General features: G+C 30.5%; 1 protein-coding gene and 1 long non-coding RNA gene across 2 annotated transcripts in view; one reads left to right on the forward strand and one right to left on the reverse strand.

The window, feature by feature from the left end:
• Positions 1-20,230, forward strand: part of Nlg4 (Neuroligin 4) — a gene marked incomplete at its 5' end in the record, with an annotated part of 166,285 nt that overhangs the window by 114,378 nt on the left and 31,677 nt on the right. Inside the window, 1 exon segment of the mRNA XM_014425412.2 lies at positions 13,596-13,714. Coding sequence (XP_014280898.1) covers positions 13,596-13,714 — 119 coding nt within the window.
• The window catches only part of LOC136796960 (uncharacterized), a 9,936-nt gene continuing 1,957 nt past the window's right edge, over positions 12,252-20,230 (reverse strand). The window contains exon 3 of the long non-coding RNA XR_010844750.1: positions 12,252-12,353. This is a non-coding gene — a long non-coding RNA (uncharacterized lncRNA). The remainder of the gene's footprint in view (positions 12,354-20,230) is intronic.

Consider the following 20,230-nt stretch of genomic DNA (forward strand, 5'->3'; position numbering starts at 1 on the left):
ATATAAATATATAAATTTGTACCTCATCCTATATTTCAACCACATAATCCCAGATCACCAGTTTGGATTTCGAATATCCTACTGCACTATTGAGCGGTGATCGTGTGGTTGATTCCGTCTCGTCTGCATTGGCTGAAAGTATTGCTCGAGAATCTTTTTTGATATAAAACAGGCTTTTGATCGAGTCTGGCACACAGGATAGCTATACAAGATCCATAAATTCCTATTCCCTACATATTTCCTTATTATCCGTTCTTATCTCTCCAACAGATTATTTCAATCTGTTAATAAATCACAACAGCGTATATTCATGTCTCTTTCCTCAGTCTGCTGGTGGTATCCTTGGTCCTATCCTTAGTATAACTGTTACAGCTGACATCCCAACCCATCCTAATACTATCCTCAAAACGTATTCAGATGGCACATGTCAATTGTCAGTGAATAATGACCCTTCCATTGTATCCCAATCCCTCATGGTGGCAAAACAGGAGGATTAAAATACATTGCAATAAGTTCCACCAAATCACATTTACTCTATGTATACCCATGACCTTCTGCCCCACAGTATCCTTAATAACGTATTCCTGCTCCAACAAATTCGTTACTTAGGACTGCATATGGCCAAACGACTGATATAGAATCCTCATACAAGACTGAAAATACAGGGTAAACTGTTCGTCGAGTCCGACGATTACAACATTTATTAGACATGCAGTCTAAACTTCCAATCCATTACAAAAGACTGATTCATCTACATGACCATTATAAGGCCTATCTGGACATACGGAGTTGAGCTTTGGGGCTCCACTAAACCATTGAATTCCTCCTCTATGAATCCATACAGTCCAAAATCTTTAATGCTCCTTACTTATTCACAAATCAAGTCATCGATCAGGACCTCAATGTTCCATATGTTGCCGATTTGGCCAGAACCAATTACCAATCCATCCATGATAAAGATCTCAACAACCCAAACCAGCCTGGCTTTTAACCTGGATTCCTCTTCATTACCTTATAATCGTCCTACACGTCTGAAAAGATGGTCTCGAAATCTTCTCCTCTAGAAATGTTATAGAAGTTGGAAATTAAATATTAGAGTAGACATTAACATGTAGTAGGTATTTTTATGTAGTAAAAAACTATAAATAAATTATTAAAAATAATCCACTAATTTGTTTAAGCAGATATGTAATAATATCCCGTATTTTAGAAGAAATAAGAGTACAAGAAACAATTATTTTCATTGGCGTTTTTAATTATTTCTATGTACGTGATTATGACTATAATGTTATAATTTATTTCATTTTATTTATGATTTTCTAGCATATTTTTTTTCTACTATTGACAATGGCTTAATCACTATGAAGTAGTATATGAATGACTACTTGACCGTTTTAAACTCTTCAAATATTTGTTATGTAGATTCTTCTTTGTTTCTAGATATAATAAAGTGAAAGCTGAAGTTTATAGCCAATTTTATTTAATTGTTAATTGTATTTAAGTCGGAAAGCATAGAAAACGTAGGTATATAGATGCAATGCTATTCCTGTATTTTATACTGTTTACCGGTTAGTCAAAATCCAAATTTTTAATATTTATTATTAATTTTTTATTTTACCAACAGAACATCTCATATCTGTCGAAAAAAAAAAGAAGAAGAAGATAATTAACTATACATTGATCTTTGTGTTGCGAAATAATAAATAAGAATATACTGAATGTTCTTTGAATTGGTAATGAAGCGACGAAGAAAGTCATCGGGGTTTTAGTCTCAAATGGTCCGAAAATCTTATTCTCTCTCAATATTTGAGTATTTTCCTGAGGGTAATCTGGCTGAAGATGAGGTTGAAGAATCACCTGCGGAAACCTGAACGGGGTTGAAGGGAATTGATATCGTGGAATACTATCCCTTCCCCTCCCCTCTGAACGCCCTGGACCTGGACGTTAACACGTCACTTGATCATTTTTCTGTTGGGATCGTGCCCCGCCTACGAACGGCTCCTTACCTACCGCCATGAATATTTCATCGAGGTGCCCCCAGCTCCTGTAGACTAAGGTAATTCCGGATATTTATTAGACCAACGCCAATCGCCAAGGGTGAGCAACTGTCTAAGGCAAGGTGCGTCGACCCATAGCCAAGGGTGAACTGTAATCTGAGATGAATTATTAATAATTGAGTTAAATTATTACAATTTGACTCTAGAATGGTTCTTGGATATAAAGAAAAATAATCCTGAGTTATTCTAAAACAACAAGATATATTTGAGATGGCAAGTAATGGTAAAATGGTGTTTTATATTATTGGTTGAGGAATAATAAAAACACATAATAAAAATAACATTACCTTTGGACCATTTGACGTAAAAGTGGCCTTTAAAAATCACTGCACTTCAATATCCCCACTCCTAATATCACGTGAAACGACAGTGAGGAAGAAATACTTAGTGGATTTTTTGAACTGATGTGGAGGTGATAGAATTTCAACGGCCCCACACTCCATCACCCCAGCCCTAAATCCAATCACTCAAAGCGTCCGTGAGTGGGAAAAACTGATGGAGTGGAACGATGGACTGCATAGTTTTTCACGCAGTTGTAAGGCTATACTATACTTATAATATATAAATTGTTGATGTATAAATACAGTATAGTTAAATTTTATTATTGATATTCTATAAAATGTATTTAAAAAACACTGGTATAAATAACTTTCAATTCTGTTTTTATTTACTAACAGTATTAAAAATTATTAATATTAATTGAAATGAAATTTTTTGCTGATTTATAATTTTTAATATACTCAAAATTTCTAATAGTTGGAAATAATTTTTGGAGGACAGTAAAGATTTATTTATTTTATTTAACTAATATATTTCGTCAATTATAGAGGTACTATGCACTTAATTCTCTAAGTTAATCTTTTCATCGAAATAATTATAGACTGCAGCTTTTGAGTAAAAAATGGAATGATTGAGTTGTGTGCCTGTGAGGCTTTTGAGACCGTCTTTAGCCCATTCTGGTTAATCCAATTCATCGATCCATTTGGAATCTAGCGGCATCCTTTAAATAGTTTAGCCAGCGGTTTCCGTTAAAAGAGTAGCAATATGTTACTGTTCGACAGTAGTATAAAAATTAAATGGTATTATATCAATTTATTGTATATAAATGTAAATAACATTTACCTACCAATATATTGTAATGGAGTAACTATTGCGACCAATTTTGAATCGAAGTTTTCAAACATAAATACGCGTTTTAAGGTCCTACAAATCCAAGTATATAAATGTCTATAGACACATTTGAATTTTGATGTATATATAAGTTAAATTAAAAATATATTTTTTCTTTTATTCTATCCGGGTTAACCGAGGCTTCCACTAAGCCGGCGTTTTCTAGTCCTACCCAAGCCAAATACAATTTTATTCGTTCTTTTAGTATATAGATTTTTCACGTCTTAGACTTTCTATTCTGTATATGATTTATACCCCAAAAAAAAAAAAAAAAAAAAGAATGTTCGATAAAAACTCAGAAGCACTTTGGTTTTGTGGAAAGTTGCTAGAACAAATAGGATGGCTCCATCAGAGTGCCAACATTCCAAACACTTACCACTATACAAGGCAGAGAATATTGAAGCAGTCAGTAAAGCAAAAAGATAAAGAATGGAACAAAGGATTCGGTTTGTGGGCCGCCATCTTCAACCGATATAAGCTCCTTCAAATGATATCCCTTTATCGAAAAACAGCTCTTCGTCTGTATTCCTGGGATTTTTAGGGGTGTTTTATTCTTGAGAAGAGAAATGTAAACTAGGGAACAAATGTAAAAAAATGATATAACGAAGCTGTCTATTCACTACGGGATTTCATTTTGAATACTTCAATGGGGGAAACAATCATATATCGGGGGAATTACATATGCTATTGACAGGCAAAAACAATTGACGCTTAAATGATATAGAACCGCTAGATGATATAGAATAACTTTAACTTGGTTCACAAAGAAATGCTGTGATCTCCTAGAGTCCTGTTTTACCCATCACAAGTGGAGAGATAATCATAGTTCCGAAGTCCCCTTGGATTAAGTTATCTTGTAAGTGATAATAAGATTCAATAAAGTAATTAATTATAGTTTTTATTCTCTCTTCCGTCGTTAATCATATTTTCTGTATATGTTTCTTCATCGTCGTAGAGGTAATTTTCTCTGCATAAATTGAATAATTTCACCTAGTTTATTTCTATCAATAATGATTTCTAGTTTTAGCCAGTTTTTCAATGTTGGTCTAGTTAATATTTTTTTTTAAGGCTGTTTTATTGTTTATCAGTAAATGTTTTAAAAGTAAAATTAGAACGGATCTAATTCTGAGACTTCGAGTACTGGCTGTTCAAGATCCTCTTATAATATTTTTGGTGTTGAGATATTCTTTCGAGATCGTACATCTATCTACCTTCATTCCTAACAAAGATCTTAGTTAATTGAATTATTGGATCTATATTAGCGATGAAAAAGCAATTTTTTTTTTAATGTTGTTTTGGTATTTTAATAATTTTTGCTGCACATCTGATTCGTTTAGAAAATCGTGTTAGTGGACACACCAACTTTTTTATTAATTTTCATTAGCAGATGTAGTAATATAGATATAAGATATAATTGAAACAATAAATAGTTCTTACAAAATTCGTAACGATTTTGCCGTATTTTATCATTATTAATTACTTGTCAATTGACATCAGTTCTAGTTGTTTCGAACCCAACACCTTTCCACACACTGACTTCTACCCGTACTTCCTTTCGTGCTGATAACCACTCGGCATTTTGTAAGCTATGCCACTTTACGGCCAGTATCGGAATTCCGATAGGGTGCTTTGAGATTCCTCGGACTATACTTTGGGTCCCGGTGCCCCTAACAAATGGAGGTGCTAGAGGTGCAATTTATAGGGTGTGCTAGGGTGGGTCTCAGTTGGGCCTGATTTACGTTTATGCTTTCCTTAGTTACCCGGTAACCAGGTGATGATGATAGGTTACAGAAACCTCTTACGTAATCCTACTCCTACTTTTGCAGGGTGCATCTATCAGGTATGATTTTTTGTTTTTGTTACATCTGAATTATGATCAGATTAAATCCAGTATAATGTGATAATGGTTTTAAAAAACTAAATGTATACAATACCAGACGAAATTTTCCACATGTTAAAATGAATATATGCTTTTAAAGATTTCATTGTAAGAGTATTTATATAATATTTTATTTTAATTATTATTATTTTGTTTTTATTATTATCATTATTATTTTATTTTATTTATTTATTTTTTCATGTACTTAGTTTGATTATGTGTATTTTCTTTATCCTTCTATTTGTATATATTTAGAAAGAGATTTTATTTATTTTTATATACTTTTTTCATTTATTTTTTTTCTTAGGTTATTTTATTCTTATTATTATTAATATATTTTTTTCATGTACTTAGTTTGATTATGTGTATTTTCTTTATCCTTCTATTTGTATATATTTAGAAAGAGATTTTATTTATTTTTATATACTTTTTTCATTTATTTTTTTTCTTAGGTTATTTTATTCTTATTATTATTAATATATTTTTTTCATGTACTTAGTTTGATTATGTTTATTTTCTTCAGCCTTATTTTTGCTAGGTTATTTTATTTTAGTACGAATATGATCAGTTATCACTATTACCTATTGCCCAACAACGTTGTGGCAGATTGTAATCTTTATCAATAAATAAAAGATAGAATAAAAAAAAAAAATCAATCTCAGGTTATAATTTTTAACATTAATCAAATAGAGTAAGGAAAACACTTTAATCTCATTAAGCTCGTATAATATTTTTAAAGACACATAACATAATATAATAGCATGTATATATTTTACATTTTTTTAACGTTTCGTTCTATTTGCTGGCCACTTTGATGTACTTGTTATAATTTATTTTAACTTTGCTTTTCTCATGTTTTTCTCTGAGAGTACTTTTGCTCATGGGACTTTTATTTATTTACAATATGCAATTTGGTATTTGATTAGAAATTATTTTAAAAACTTATATAATTATTAAAAATTATGTTAGCTCTCAACGTAATTTTTTTATAAAGTTGCAGTTAATTATAAGTTAACTCATTACTAATCATCTAAAAAAATACTATGCGAATTATTACTTTTTTTTTACCGACCATACTCCACCCTCGTCTCTCTTGGTTTAGTTTACAATGTCATTTCCATTGCTTTGCCGTGGAAACAATTTTATAAAATATATTCTGTTTGCCATTTTTATCAATTTATTGTTATAGGTACACCGTATTATTATTCAATAAAATTTTTATCTCAAAATTATAAAATAGTTACTGTTCCACATTTACTATTCTAGGACAAAAAACATATTAGATGTTTATTTACTATATCGAATCGTTCAACTCCAACCAGACTCTCATCAATACTTCCCATTTTATAATAGAAACATATCGGTCTTTGTGTAGTGCCTCTTTTAAATTTGATATATAATACAGCCCTTATGTTAAAGTAAAAAAAAATCCTTTGATACTCGATATTGAACTCTTACAGCATTCTATGGAGAGTAGACAGAGCGGATACCATTCTCTTCCTTTTAGTCTCCGATACCAGAATAATTTGCAGATACATTTCGTTATCTGAATTCAATAATAAAATGTTTTAAGTGTATTTATGTATTTATTTGTTTTATTAAAATTTTACAACTAAACGCATCCAGAATTCCCGAGTTAAGAGTACTAACACTTCACATACTTTGCTATTTACTCATTTTCAGAATAAGAGGGTCGTTAAAAAATACCAAAAAGTTTTTAAAAAAGAAAATAAGTTTAAACAGCAAAATAACAATTCATAATATTTTTTGTGATGAATACATCTAAAACTATTATACTATTATAACTAAGATATCTTTTTTTTTATGAGCTTAATAATTTTGATTGTCGTTTATTTTTTAACAAAATAATATCGCAAAAAATTTTCCAAAGAACAATGAGAATCCTATTAAACACCGTGGTACTATTTAATTTTTTTTTATAATGAATTTATATTTATTTATATGAATGTGGTTTTCTTGTGCTCAAAATATGCCCATTATATATGCAAAATGGTCCGATCTAATTCCTTATCCAAAGTGCTTAACTGAAGGAATTTCACAAAAGTTTTAGACGAACTCAGGGATCATTTTAAATAAAACATGAATATTAAAATTAAGAAGTAATTCATTTTAATTTTTTTTATTTTATTGTTATATAAACTCAAAATTTTATTTAGTCTTATTAATTCATGTACACAATTTCATTATGCTCATTTTATTTATCTTCTGGTTTATTTACTTATAGTGATTTTATTATTATTATTATTTAATGTTATGGTATTTTAGTTAAAAAGTTTACTTATTTTATTTTCTCCTTATTACTTTAGGTACCTAGTTTGATTATATTCATTTTATTTATTTTTCGGTTTATGTACATACAGAGATTTTACAACATTGTTATTTTTTTTATAAGTTTGGTTTGAATGTGATCATTTATCACTATTACTTATTGTCCTCGGTTGTGGTAGATTGTAGTACCTATCAATACCTAAATATTATATGATAATATTTTTTAATTTTTACTGCAAAGTTTATAAAGATTCTTATTAACTATTTTCAGTACATTTCAATGTTTTATAGATTTTTATATTTACTGATCATAGTTTAAGTTTGAAAATATTTTTCATAACTACTTTTTTTTGTGCATGTTATTGGTCTTATATCTTATATGATATCTTCGAGATCCTTTCTCACCTGATCACATTGAATCCTAGTGATAGGTACTCAACCATTACCTCAACAATCTATTTACTGCCGAATCATTCATTTTAATAGCATTTAATCACTCCTAGGCCTTTGACGAGAAGCTGTTAGAACAGAAGTGTAATCGAATTCAATTTACCCGCTTGCAGTAATTATGTTAATGCAGGTAATTATGTATTCACGTCGGAGTTGGTAGCCTGTTAATATAGTTAGAGCCACTCACCGCTACAGATGAATTCAAAACTTCCCACAGCTAGGGCGGCATTAGTGTTTATTGCCCCTTAGAGGCTTCGTGTACGCGGTGTAATTTGGGTAGCGAATGGATATCTTGCACCTCTGCTAACTCCACTCTCCAGCAGAAACATTTACCTTCCAACAGTTCAAAACGTTTACCGACAAAAGAACGAACAATTACCATAAAAATGTAATCAACCCTAAACCAGGGGCTATACGTACAATCAGTGAACGTCGGATTAATTGACTGAAAAATATATGAGAAGATAGTTTTGGGTAAAAAATAAAATCCAAAATTCTAATCAAACGGTTCATATGCGGATTATAACTATGGTAAAATACCTACTACATGTTTTATGTATTACCTATATCCATAAAAATATTTTTTTTATATGTGCATGGTCTCTCAGGTGTCTTTGTTACCCATTTCCAATGAGTACTCATAACCATCAACACGATCTAAGGAATGAGGGTAGAAAACAAAATCTTTATGAAATTTTAATATAATTCAATATTGCATTAGTATTGGTTAAATCTCAGAGCTGCTTACTAATTTAGTAGATAGGATGGAGCCAGTCTCACTGTTAGCTCCTAGATTTAATAAATATTATGATTAAGAAAGGCCAATGAACAATCAACAACCGCAATGTCTGGTTAGAATATAGCCTTTTATCATTTATATTTATACATATAGGTATATTTATCATTTGAGAACAAAATGTATGAGGCGTGTCGTTTCTTGAATACAAACCCAGACAAAAAATTACATTTTTCCACAGGTAAGCAAAAAGTAGTTGATAAAACTATACCATGATAAGATTGAATCTCCTACTTTCCTCCAACATTGAGCGAGTATAGATAAGCCATTTCTGAAACATACTGCTGATAAGGAAAGTACTTTTGCGCATACCTGAAGAAAGATGTGTCACAATCCATAATATTTATCGAAACTAGGAAAATAAAAGAACAGGAAGATTATTTTTATCCCATTCATTTGTAGAAGGGGACAGTGAAGAGATGAAGGGGTGGCAGTAATAAATTATACAAGCACTGGTTAATAACATATAGTTTAGATTATAATTACTTCATTACTAAACACGTGTTACATTTTTCTAAGAAATTTCTTTTATAAGTAAAAAAAAATTTAAATCTGTACCGCTACAACCCATGGAGGGTCAGGGGTTTAGTAATTTATAAAGAAGTACTGTTACTAGACCAACGGTTGTGCAAGGAGGTGCTTTGGTCGGGATCACGCTCGACTGCCAGAGTTTTACCCAATTAAAGGTACCCAATTGAAGAGGCTGGGTGGACTCCAGGAGGGCTCCAGAACCCAGAGGAGTAAATAAGTTATTTTTTACTCTGGAACGAATTATACCGTAATTTTGAAATCAGCTGTCCATTTTTGTACTTATTTTACATTATTCAATTATATATTAATTATTATTATTTATAATTAGGGTTTATTATACAAAATCCTAATTCGTCCGATAAAAGCTAACGATTTATTTTCGCTTAAAAATAATTTTGAAAACAAAAGATTTATTTCCAATTTTTTTTTCATAATTTTCTCTCTCTTTTTTCTAATTATTGTAAAAATAACATTTCTACAATAATAATCATATTGAACGAATTTAAAGCAAATATCATTCCGATTCATGAGGTAGTGTTTAGGATCATGATTTTAGACAAAAATAGGTTTATTGGCTGGTGGAATTTAAAAACTGTTCTATTTTTAATTAGTATTAACAATTTAGAATAAACAGAACAATAATAGAGTTAGTATTCTATATTTTTACTTTGTATTAGTGTGTAAATAATACGAAAAAATGATTACTTTCTTATATATTTTATTACGATTTAATAAAAACCACATGGACAGTTTTCAAGTTTTGAATAAAATAATTTCTTCGTGAATGCACCCAATATGCATTATATGTCTATTCTCTTTATTAGAGTTTAATGAAAAATTATTAATTAAAACTTAAACAGTTTTTTTTTTTCTCCTGAATTTTAGCTGTTGATATTTTTGCTTATGACCCAACTTTATGAGAAACATCGACTTAACACATTTTCTTACATTCTGAAATGAAATCTATTTAAATGTTCATTGAATTCACACTTTGTGAGTCTTCTGGTAGAAATATTTTTTTCGATTAAATAAATAATTAAAAAAAAAAATCATGACTTCTATGAAAAATGGATATAATGTATGTATGCTATATAATGTATGGAAAGTAATGATTTTAGAGAGCTCATCGTTTTTTTTCCATTTTTTGTAAATTTTATGATTTTATAAATAAGTCTGCAAACTATTCTTGTTGTTTTGAGTTATTTTTAATCAATTACAAAAATGGGGCAGCTTTCGTTTAAAGTTTAAATTTTTTTTCCAGTTTCTAAAAGAGCAAACTTTTTCCAGGAAAACATTTCCTTTTTATTATTTAGTTATTATGTTATTAGTAAAGGTAGTAGTTTATATGTAGGATTCAAGTAAAAAAATCGAGTTAATTGGTGTCATTTTTTATAGGTAATACTACTGAATATTAGTAGATATTAAATCTCTTATAGAATTTAGTGTTTTATTATTATTATTTAGTGTCTCTTATAGAATTGTGTTTAAGTATAAACTGATAGATATTCTATGAGGATTCTTCTTTAATTTTTTTTTTATTAATGTTGAAACCTCATCTTGTAAATATATTTCTTCGATAAGAATTACGATTTCATTTAAATCATCTTCTAGCCTGAAGAATTTATTCACAATTATCGAACTCAGTAAATTATAATTATACAAAAACTACGCAATTGTAATTAGCTATTAGCTGGATGAGACTGGTAAATGAAGCCGAGGGGCAAAGCTTCGGTTTCACTTTAATGCTTCCCTAAACTTTTAAGTATGCCGGTTTTAAGTTCCAAATTAATACCAAGGTATTCCGGCCCAAGGATTGAGTTTCCCCGGGCCAAAGCAGCTTAACTTTTCCCAGCTCTGGGCAAATTGTTTCCGTTTAATCTTTCTCCCATCAAATCAATAACTTAAAATTACATTTGAAATCTTTAAATTATTGAACTTCAACGGAAGATGGAAGACTGTTCAATGCCGGTTTTACATTGAAATAATGAATTATTGCAGTGTTTTCAAAACATTTAATAATTCTTTGTTTCTGTTTTCTTGAATGAAATAATGTACTTAATAATAACATGGGTTTTTTAAAAAAAAAAATCATTATTTAAGGATAAACGTTGCTTGATATATTTTATTTTCAGTTTTTTTTTTTTAACTCCTATTTATTTTGTCATTACATAAAAATATTATGTCGTGTACAAACATTAATATAGGTATCCATTAAATTGGTTAACTTTTTTTTTTTTATTTTATTTATTTGTTGCCTACTAAATCTATTTTTTTATATGATGTAACACACAATCAAAATTAAATACTAACTCTATTGTACGACCTTTTTGCCTTATTATTAAATTAAAAATAGAGGCTTATATCTCTATATCACTATGTTTCATTCAGTTTAAATTTAATAATACTCCATCTATTACAACCACCAGCATATTACAATTAATTTTGATGATATCCCTCAACTTTCACACTGGGGAATACCCAAATTATACGGCAAGACAGGTATGAGAGAGAAATAATAGTTGTAAACCAGAGGTTGCCAAACGTCAGAAGTGTAAGAACCAATTTTACAATTAAATTCGTAGAAAAAAAAATGATAACGACCTTATTTTAACAAATGATTTATTAAATAACCAATACATCATTATATATCCACTTATAATAATATTTAATTCAATACAATTAATAAGTATTTTAATTAATCTGGATGATATGTTTGTGTTTCCTAGTTCTCAACGACTATATGGTTTCTCAATTAATTTTTAATAATATTCATTTTTGAAAATGTCTGTTATTACATTTATGAAAAGGCTAAGATTCCTAGAAACAACATATGCAAATGTTTCAAACTTTAAATCAGGCAAACGCTTTCAGGCATTGAGGATAGTTTCGTCAGTGTTATAAATTTTTATTCTAAATCTTAATTCGTTCAATTTTCTTTAGTAAGGATCTAAATTATTTGATGGACATTGTTTCACTTGTGGAACGCCTTGAAATAAGTTAAGGAAAGGATCACTCATCTTTAAATTTTATTTTTTTTTTAGAAACATTCTTTATTAATTCTAACATTCTTATGAGCCGCCCCTAGCTCTGTGGTTGGCACAGTCTTACCAATCTGAGATATATTGGCAGTGCCGGTTCGAATCCGGCCTTGGGTGTTGTCTTTTTTCATTGATTGGAGGTCCTAAAAAATTAAAAAACCTGGTGAAAACAATGGGAATACAAATAAATTAGTACCTGGCTGTATAATTTTCCATACAATGCCATTAAAATATTTAAAAAAAACATTCTTAACAATATTAGGACAGGGCAGCCACTAAGACAAATATTATTTTCACGATTTCCTATCTCCATCATGATGGAACCTGTGCTGTAATCATAACTGGTGTATTATAGTGAGTTCGAATCAGAGTGCTAAATCTACGATAAGGCTTAAATTTAATTTAAGGATTTAACACGGTCCCTTCTGTTGGTTAAATACTTTCAAGGACTAAGGAGGAAAAGGTATATAATTTGTTTACACCCAGTGTTTTTATCAGTTTGCTTTTTTTACTTCACCTTGTGATATTTATATCAGAAGGCAATTGAACGCGTGTCAGAAGGGCTCATTAATTGAGCTAAATTTGGAATAGGCCTATAATTGTTACCTGAAGGTTGGCTCCGGTATGTTTCGTATTGGCATTCGCCAGTAGAAGACAGTTGTTAGTTTTGGCACGAATTTAAGAGATTCTCAGCAGTATGCTGTATTTATTTAATGAATTTACTGGCGTTGAAAGGACTCAGTGAATCTTTTACTAGCTGAAAACTTGCATGTTTTCTTCGATTATAATTAGAGAGTTATTTTAAACGTTTCCTCATGATTGATAACGTTCTGGGCCCTGTTTCATAATGAAAGCTAATAGTATTAGTTCATAGTACAAGTGTACAAACTTGTGTGTTAATAACACTAATACTTATTTTTTTCATGATAGGGATGACTATTAGTGATATTAGAAGAATTAAAAAAATACTAAAGTACAAGTCTGTGTAATTGAGTTAAGATAAATCTACAAGACTAATAGTATTATTATGAAACAGGGCCCTGATCTTAAGTTTGTTTTTAACTGTGTTTAAAAACGAGACATTGATAAAAAAAAAACTTTATCTTTTTTTCCATTTTTTTATATGTAACGGTGTCTTTCAAAAGGCTAAACTTTCTAAAAAATTTATTTTAGTCATTAGTTGTTAACCCAAACCATAGATATTATCTATGCTAATATATACTATAGTGATATACACTCTACATACAATTTAAATGCTTATTGCTATTTAGATACTTTGTATGAAATAACTCAATATATTTTTTAATTTCTTACAGAGGTGTTTATTATTTGTTTATGTATTCTTAAAAAATAGTTTTCCATTTATGGCATTAACTTTGTTTTAGGAATCCCAATGACTTCCAGAACAAGGATACTATCCTTGCAGGATCGAAAGAGCGCAACAGATTTAGAACTATAACCTGGGACGAGTACGACCCCGTCCACCAGAAGTACCTGGAGATAGGTGAGTACATTGGTATCAAAATAAATAATCACGCCGTTTTACAACTTTAGCTAATTTTTTAGTGTTGCTTACAAATACAAAATAAACTATGTTGTAACTTAAGACTTCCCTTCCCGATTTCATGCCTATATTATTTAGACCGTAGCTAAATCGGGGTTTAGCTGGGCGGGTTGACCGGTTAAGCTGTCAGCAAGAAATTTCTTTTTAAATGTTTTATTTCGTATTATATTTAATTAATAGAAGTTTGCTATCTTAATAAAGCAATATAAAACAAACATGTTAAAGAAATAAAAGTCGACTAACCAGGCTTGATTCAAAGATCCTTGAAAGATCAATCTCATAGTGATTAAAGAATCAGATTTGAATTAGAATGGGTTCGTTCTCATCTAGATCAGTTATTATATATTTCACTACGATCTTTAGAATTGAATCTTGGCACTCTCACTCTGATGTAGGTATGACAACCTCTAAATAGCTTTCAGAGGTTGGGAAAAATGAAAAAAAGGTCAATTTAATGAATTTGCCACTACGCCTGTAATATTTCTTCTTTAAGTAATTAATATTTAAGTAAGTAATATTTCTTCTTTAGTAATGTATTAACAATTTAGACAGAAACCAATCATGAGTCTATAATTAATCAATCTAATAAACAATCTTGAATCAATAGATAAAAATGACCGATAATAAACCATTTGAATATGTACCTCATGTACTATCCATAGAATTACTTTGTCATAATTAAATAGGAAAGGGAAAAATAATCATAGAATTTCAAGAAAAACCTTAATGAAATATATAAACACAAAATTAATCATTCTTAGCTCAAGAAAGATGTAAAATATAGTAAAATAATAACAAACCATGACATATAATGTATCATGAATATAGATAAAACTAACCCACATAAAATGTTAATTGATGGTTACGATATTGATTAAAATAAAATTAACTCAGCCGTTGTAAAATTTCTACATTCTTATAAACCAGGAGTGGTCAACCCAAATGAACTTTATGACTCCTTTGGACATGGATCATAACTTTGCGACCTAGTTGTTCCACAGAGTGATACCTGATACTTGATATGGTGTACGAATCCGCACCAGTGGGACTCATTTCCGTGAGATTTGAAATATTATCTAGCTAGGAAATAATAGTTTGTTTAATAATCGTAACGATAGTGGAAAGGATGGGGAAAGTATAATGAAAAGCAGATCAGTAACGATTCTAATTTTAAATAGATAATTATAATAATTAAAGGCTGATTATTAAGTTAATCTTATGGATGAATTTAATGACCCTTTCTATTACAGATTCGTCGTTTCTTAACGCCATTGGAACATTTGTTGGTATCCCTAACTGGTTCAGAGTTAATTTGTTGTGATTACGTTCTTCAAAAATGTGTTTGACCGTTAGATTACTATGACATTTCTAACATTTAACATTTTGGAGGGGCTTCTCCTATTATGAGGTGGACGTGTGTCAATCGGGTATGTTCTATCAGTATACTCAGTAGTCGGGTGATCACTACTTCTTCGCGGCGTCTACTTCGGGTTGATGTAATCCAGGACTTCACATCTTTCTTTATAAATTTCAACTTACTGGGTGAACTTTACTCCCACATTCCCTGCCTTCTTTTATTTATACATTCCTTTGAAGGGCGAGCAAGTTCCTTTGCAGTTAAGATTGCTGCGGTTCTACCTGGGAGGACTAGCGCTTCTCTAGCAGCTTTTTCGGCCATCTCATTTCCTGTAATACCAACATGCCCGGGAGCCCAGATGAAGAAGACTGATTTATCTATTTGTCTTAGCATTATCAAGTATTCATGAATTCGTTGAGTGAGTGAACTTATCCTCCCCAGCTTCGGTTGCTTTTATGAAAATCTTCTTCATGCTTTTTACAGCACTTTTTGCCAAACCATTTGATTTGGGACCAACAACCAACGGGGGTTGATGACCAGGCTGTTAAACGCATTTTAAAAACTAACAAATAAACAACTTTGTGGACATAATATAAAATTATATTTCTCCACATTAGATTTAGATGTACTATAGACATTTTTTCGAGGTGAAAAAATTAAAGAAATGTGCAATTATGTTTGTGTTTAATATTATTATTGCAAGTTAACATAGATAATATAATAATAAAATAATATTTAATTTAAAATCAAAATTAATTTTTTAATATATGGATGCTCAAATAATGTATTATTTTAATAAATTGGTTTTCACTATTTTGGCCAATATATAATAAATATATTTTGTAAAACTGTGATGAATGTAGTGGGCCGAAAAAATGTTCGAGGCGTGCCGCGGGTTGAAGGCAAATCAACAGTGTAAAAAAAAAAACAAAAAAAAAAAGAGAATATAAATTCTAAATCATATACAAGAATTATTAGTTAATTTCATTTGTTGTTATACCTAATGTTAAATAGCAATTAGTAGCTCATTGACCAATACCTGAGAAATTTCTGCATTGCGACTCAGTATGGAATACACAGTTTAATTACCATCAGACATCATCGCTGATGCTGTGCTCAATTCCTGATTGTCTTTATAGTAACTAACATAAATCAGATTGTCATTGTTTTTTCTACTACCATAACAACGGTTTCATTTGCATGCCTAATAGGTGCTGCTTCTCCATGATTAATGAGAGGGTTATGAGCTGTAATATTTTATTTAATCCATTTCATAATTATGCGGATATTTAAATTATCAATAATAAAATAATTATTTATTTTCTTTAAAATATTAAAAAATTATTTCCTATATGAGAGTTGGAGTACTGCAATAATTTTTAAATTAACCCACAACTGAGTATAATGTACGGTCTCGTTACCAAAGTTAATCTGTAATTATATATGGCCTCGAAACAGACGTTATAATTTCTACAGCCCACCATTTCCTGGGCTCTAAGGCAAGGTTCGGGAAGGAAGAACGGGATTTTCCGCTCGATTTAACACCATTAATTCTACGTCTTCCTTAATATCTGTCCCCAAAGTTGGACCTGATTTTAAAATGGGCTACTTAGTCTTCTCTGTGGCTATATTGAAATAGTCCCCGCTCCACCCCGTTTAATTTTTTTCCTTCTTTTTTTTTTCAATTTCTACTTCTACCTGAAGGTCCATGTTATGTTTTGCTTGCTTTCGAGTTCCTTCAGAACGGCAAAATACATCATTATCATCAACTTTCAATTGAGAACTTGAATTTTTTTTTTCAAAATTAAAGTATTTAGTGATTAAATACTAATGGAATATTATTTACTATCAGTATAGCACTGATATTGAATTTACCATTTCTTTTATTTATATGTAGATATGGAATATATTTTTTCTGCTACGCGAGTTTATATAATTGATTTTAAGTATCAAATAGATAAAAAAAAAAAATCAGTATTATTAACCCTCGACTTCAGACGTCAAATTATCTTGAATTATAACTCCTTCTCAAGGGGTGTGACGGCCTTGAGCGTAGGTCCTAGAGCGCCCGGTTTGGAACGTTGTGAGTTTGATTCTCATCAGGGGCAGTTAATATTTATTTCCCGGTGGTTTTGATAAATGAATCTTAACACTCCTACCTTGGTTAGTACGTCGTGGCAACTCAGGAAGCCACCAGGGGTTGGCTAAAAGGACCATTAGGCCCTCTTGCCGGACTAATTTCCCACTAGTTACTAATATCAAATAACTCCTTCTCAATCGACGCGACTATCCTTCCCTGGTTGCCGGCCTCTTTAAGTTTAATAGAGTGTCGTGCAGGTATCCTATCCCGAACTCCAAGCAGAGTCCTCAAGTTTTCCTCCAACACCACCCACATATCGAAGTTATAGGCTCATGGTCAAGTGCCATACATTTCTTCATCTAACAGATACTTTGGGACAATGCCCATCCTTGAGACATGTCCTGCCAAGCGTAGCCTACTTTGCTTGACAATGCTTAAAATGCCAGACTCATTTAGCTAAGAATATACACTATGTGCAATCTCTTCATAGAGAACCATTTTTAATTGGACCATAAATGCGTTTAAAGATCTTTCTCTCAAATGCTATAAAATCCCTTTGAGACCACTCCGAAAATGGCCATATTTCCCTTAAATTGGCACTGCCCCGATCTGCTACGATCATTCGCCATTGCCCTCATTACTGTCAGAGAGCAGCTTTTAACTTCATAGGCTTGTGGCGTAATCCTCATACATGAATCCTCTTTGTCTTGGTTGGCTTTTTATTCTAGTCTGGTCTTAACCAACCATTTAATATTCCCATATTCTTTTGTGTTTAGATAGCCAAACTATTTAAGTCGGCTCAATAACCTCTGCAACTTGTAAGAGGCCGACATAACAGTGGGTACTTTAATTTATTTTCAGTCCTTGTGTATTTCTCTAAGATTCTTCTTAGAAACGTCAGATCCGATGCATTTTACTCGCATCATGATCTAGAACACTCCCTCCGCTCCAAAAATCAAAACTGGTAGGAATACTAACTGTTTTAAATGAACTTTTTCTTATTGTTGATTTCCTTAATTCCTTTAACTTTGGAGCGTTTTTTGGAATGTACTCCACTCGCTTTTTATTACTTTTAATTGAAGGGGTATCCCATTACTGTTTAACTCCTCTCCTCATCCCTTCCAACAAGCATCGCTTTGCTTTTCTCAGCATTAATATTCATGCCTCTTAACTGGAGCTCCTCACTCCAGTCATTTAATGCTACTTGTAGTTTCTGCATAGAGCTACAAACAGTATGTCATTCGCATAAATAAACGCTTTTCCAGTATCCAACTCTCTATAACAGTATGCTAGCTCTTGGGCTTCTCCTCTATATACCTTCCAATTTGTAAACTCAGATATCTAAACAGTCGGAATCAGTACGCTCAACAAATAAATTAATTGCAAATAGAATTATTAAACGCAAGACTTAAGTCTTCATAATCACTAGTTCTTATTATTTATTTACAATAAAACTATAATTATTCTAACAGTTTCAATGACTGATAACGTACTGTTGTAAATTTCCAAATTGTTCGCTAAACGTAATATCTCTACCCGTACAAAATAATGTGTCTTTAACGAAACAGTATGATTTAAAATTGTGATGCTTATTCATTTAAATTATTGTTCCCTGAAATATTTACATTATCCCTGTTCCTGATTAAATCATTGATCAATATTATTCCAGTAACTAAATTGTAATAAGTGGAAATACTAAAAATATAATTAAATAAATAAAGTATTTAATAAATAAAATTTTATAAATGATATAAAACGACATAGATATATATAATGATTGACTGTATTTTTCTGAATATGAAGAAGGTCGGGAGTGCGGTCAAAAAAGAACGAAAAATAACAATTGAAAAAACAACTATAAAATAGTTGTTAAGTATTTAGTGTTAAGATTATATTTGTTGCACCACCAACCACCTCCCTAATATTTAATATAAAATGACCATTATATGGACTGTAAAATCCGTTAAAATTAACTTACTGATTTTCAATGACGCAAGGGGCTTGTGGAAACGCGTTCTAATTAGCCAATCTCAGATAACAAAGTGTCGCTCCTAGAAGTTTTCTCATCACTCCGAATTCTGTACTTAATAACTCATCCCATTCTTATTCAAAATTATTCCATCCATTCTATTTATTCAGGGAGGTCTGAATAAAACCAAGCATGGTTCTAATAAGGGTGTCTATATAGGAAAACATTGTTGACTGTGACAGCTTCATTTTATCCGAACAATCTATTGTACATTCTATCTCATGTAGATTTTTGATTCTATAAGTTTTGTAAAGTTTTCCTAAAGGTCACATCTCGGAGGAAAAATAGATGAATAAGTCCTTTCTATCCATGACACGAAAATAATATACCTGACATGAAAGGTAGGTTATTTTTAGAAAGAAAAAGTATGATGAACCAGTATGAGGAGTTTATTAACTTTTCAAAATTTATTTGCAAAAGACGGTGAATTAATAAATTAAAATAAATGACTTTCTGAAAAAATAAAGATATAATTTTTTATTGATAACTTACCTGGAATATAAATGCAATTATAATTTTAAATTGTAGCAATGTATCATAGTAATTTATTTTATAATTTATATATAGAAATGGATATGGTGCTGGACACCGAATGCTACAATATGATTAAGTAATTTTTAAAAAAATATGTTATGAGGCTGTCTGAGGTAGCTAACTGTAATAATAAATAAAAAAAAAAACCTTATTTATTTATTATTTAAAAAACTCATTTTTCATTATTTAACTGTGAATCTTAACTCTCCAGGCTGGTCTCATTTAGATTGTTGATGTGAGATGTACTATATTGTTTTGCTAACATCTTGCTTAGTTAAACCTCCTAGGTAGATGATTAATTCTGAATAAACTATTCTAAAAGCAATTAATTAATCTAAAAAACACGATATTTATTCAAAACAAGTGTTTCATATTGACTGAACTTGTACTTCCATAAAGCTTCCAGATATTTAATATTTTCCCCAAATCAGGTTTTAGTAATTTATATTATATATA

The sequence above is a fragment of the Halyomorpha halys genome, unplaced genomic scaffold (genome assembly GCF_000696795.3).
Source record: "Halyomorpha halys isolate HHAL.00 unplaced genomic scaffold, Hhal_1.1 Scaffold510.1, whole genome shotgun sequence".
In the NCBI taxonomy this organism is placed as follows: domain Eukaryota; kingdom Metazoa; phylum Arthropoda; class Insecta; order Hemiptera; family Pentatomidae; genus Halyomorpha; species Halyomorpha halys.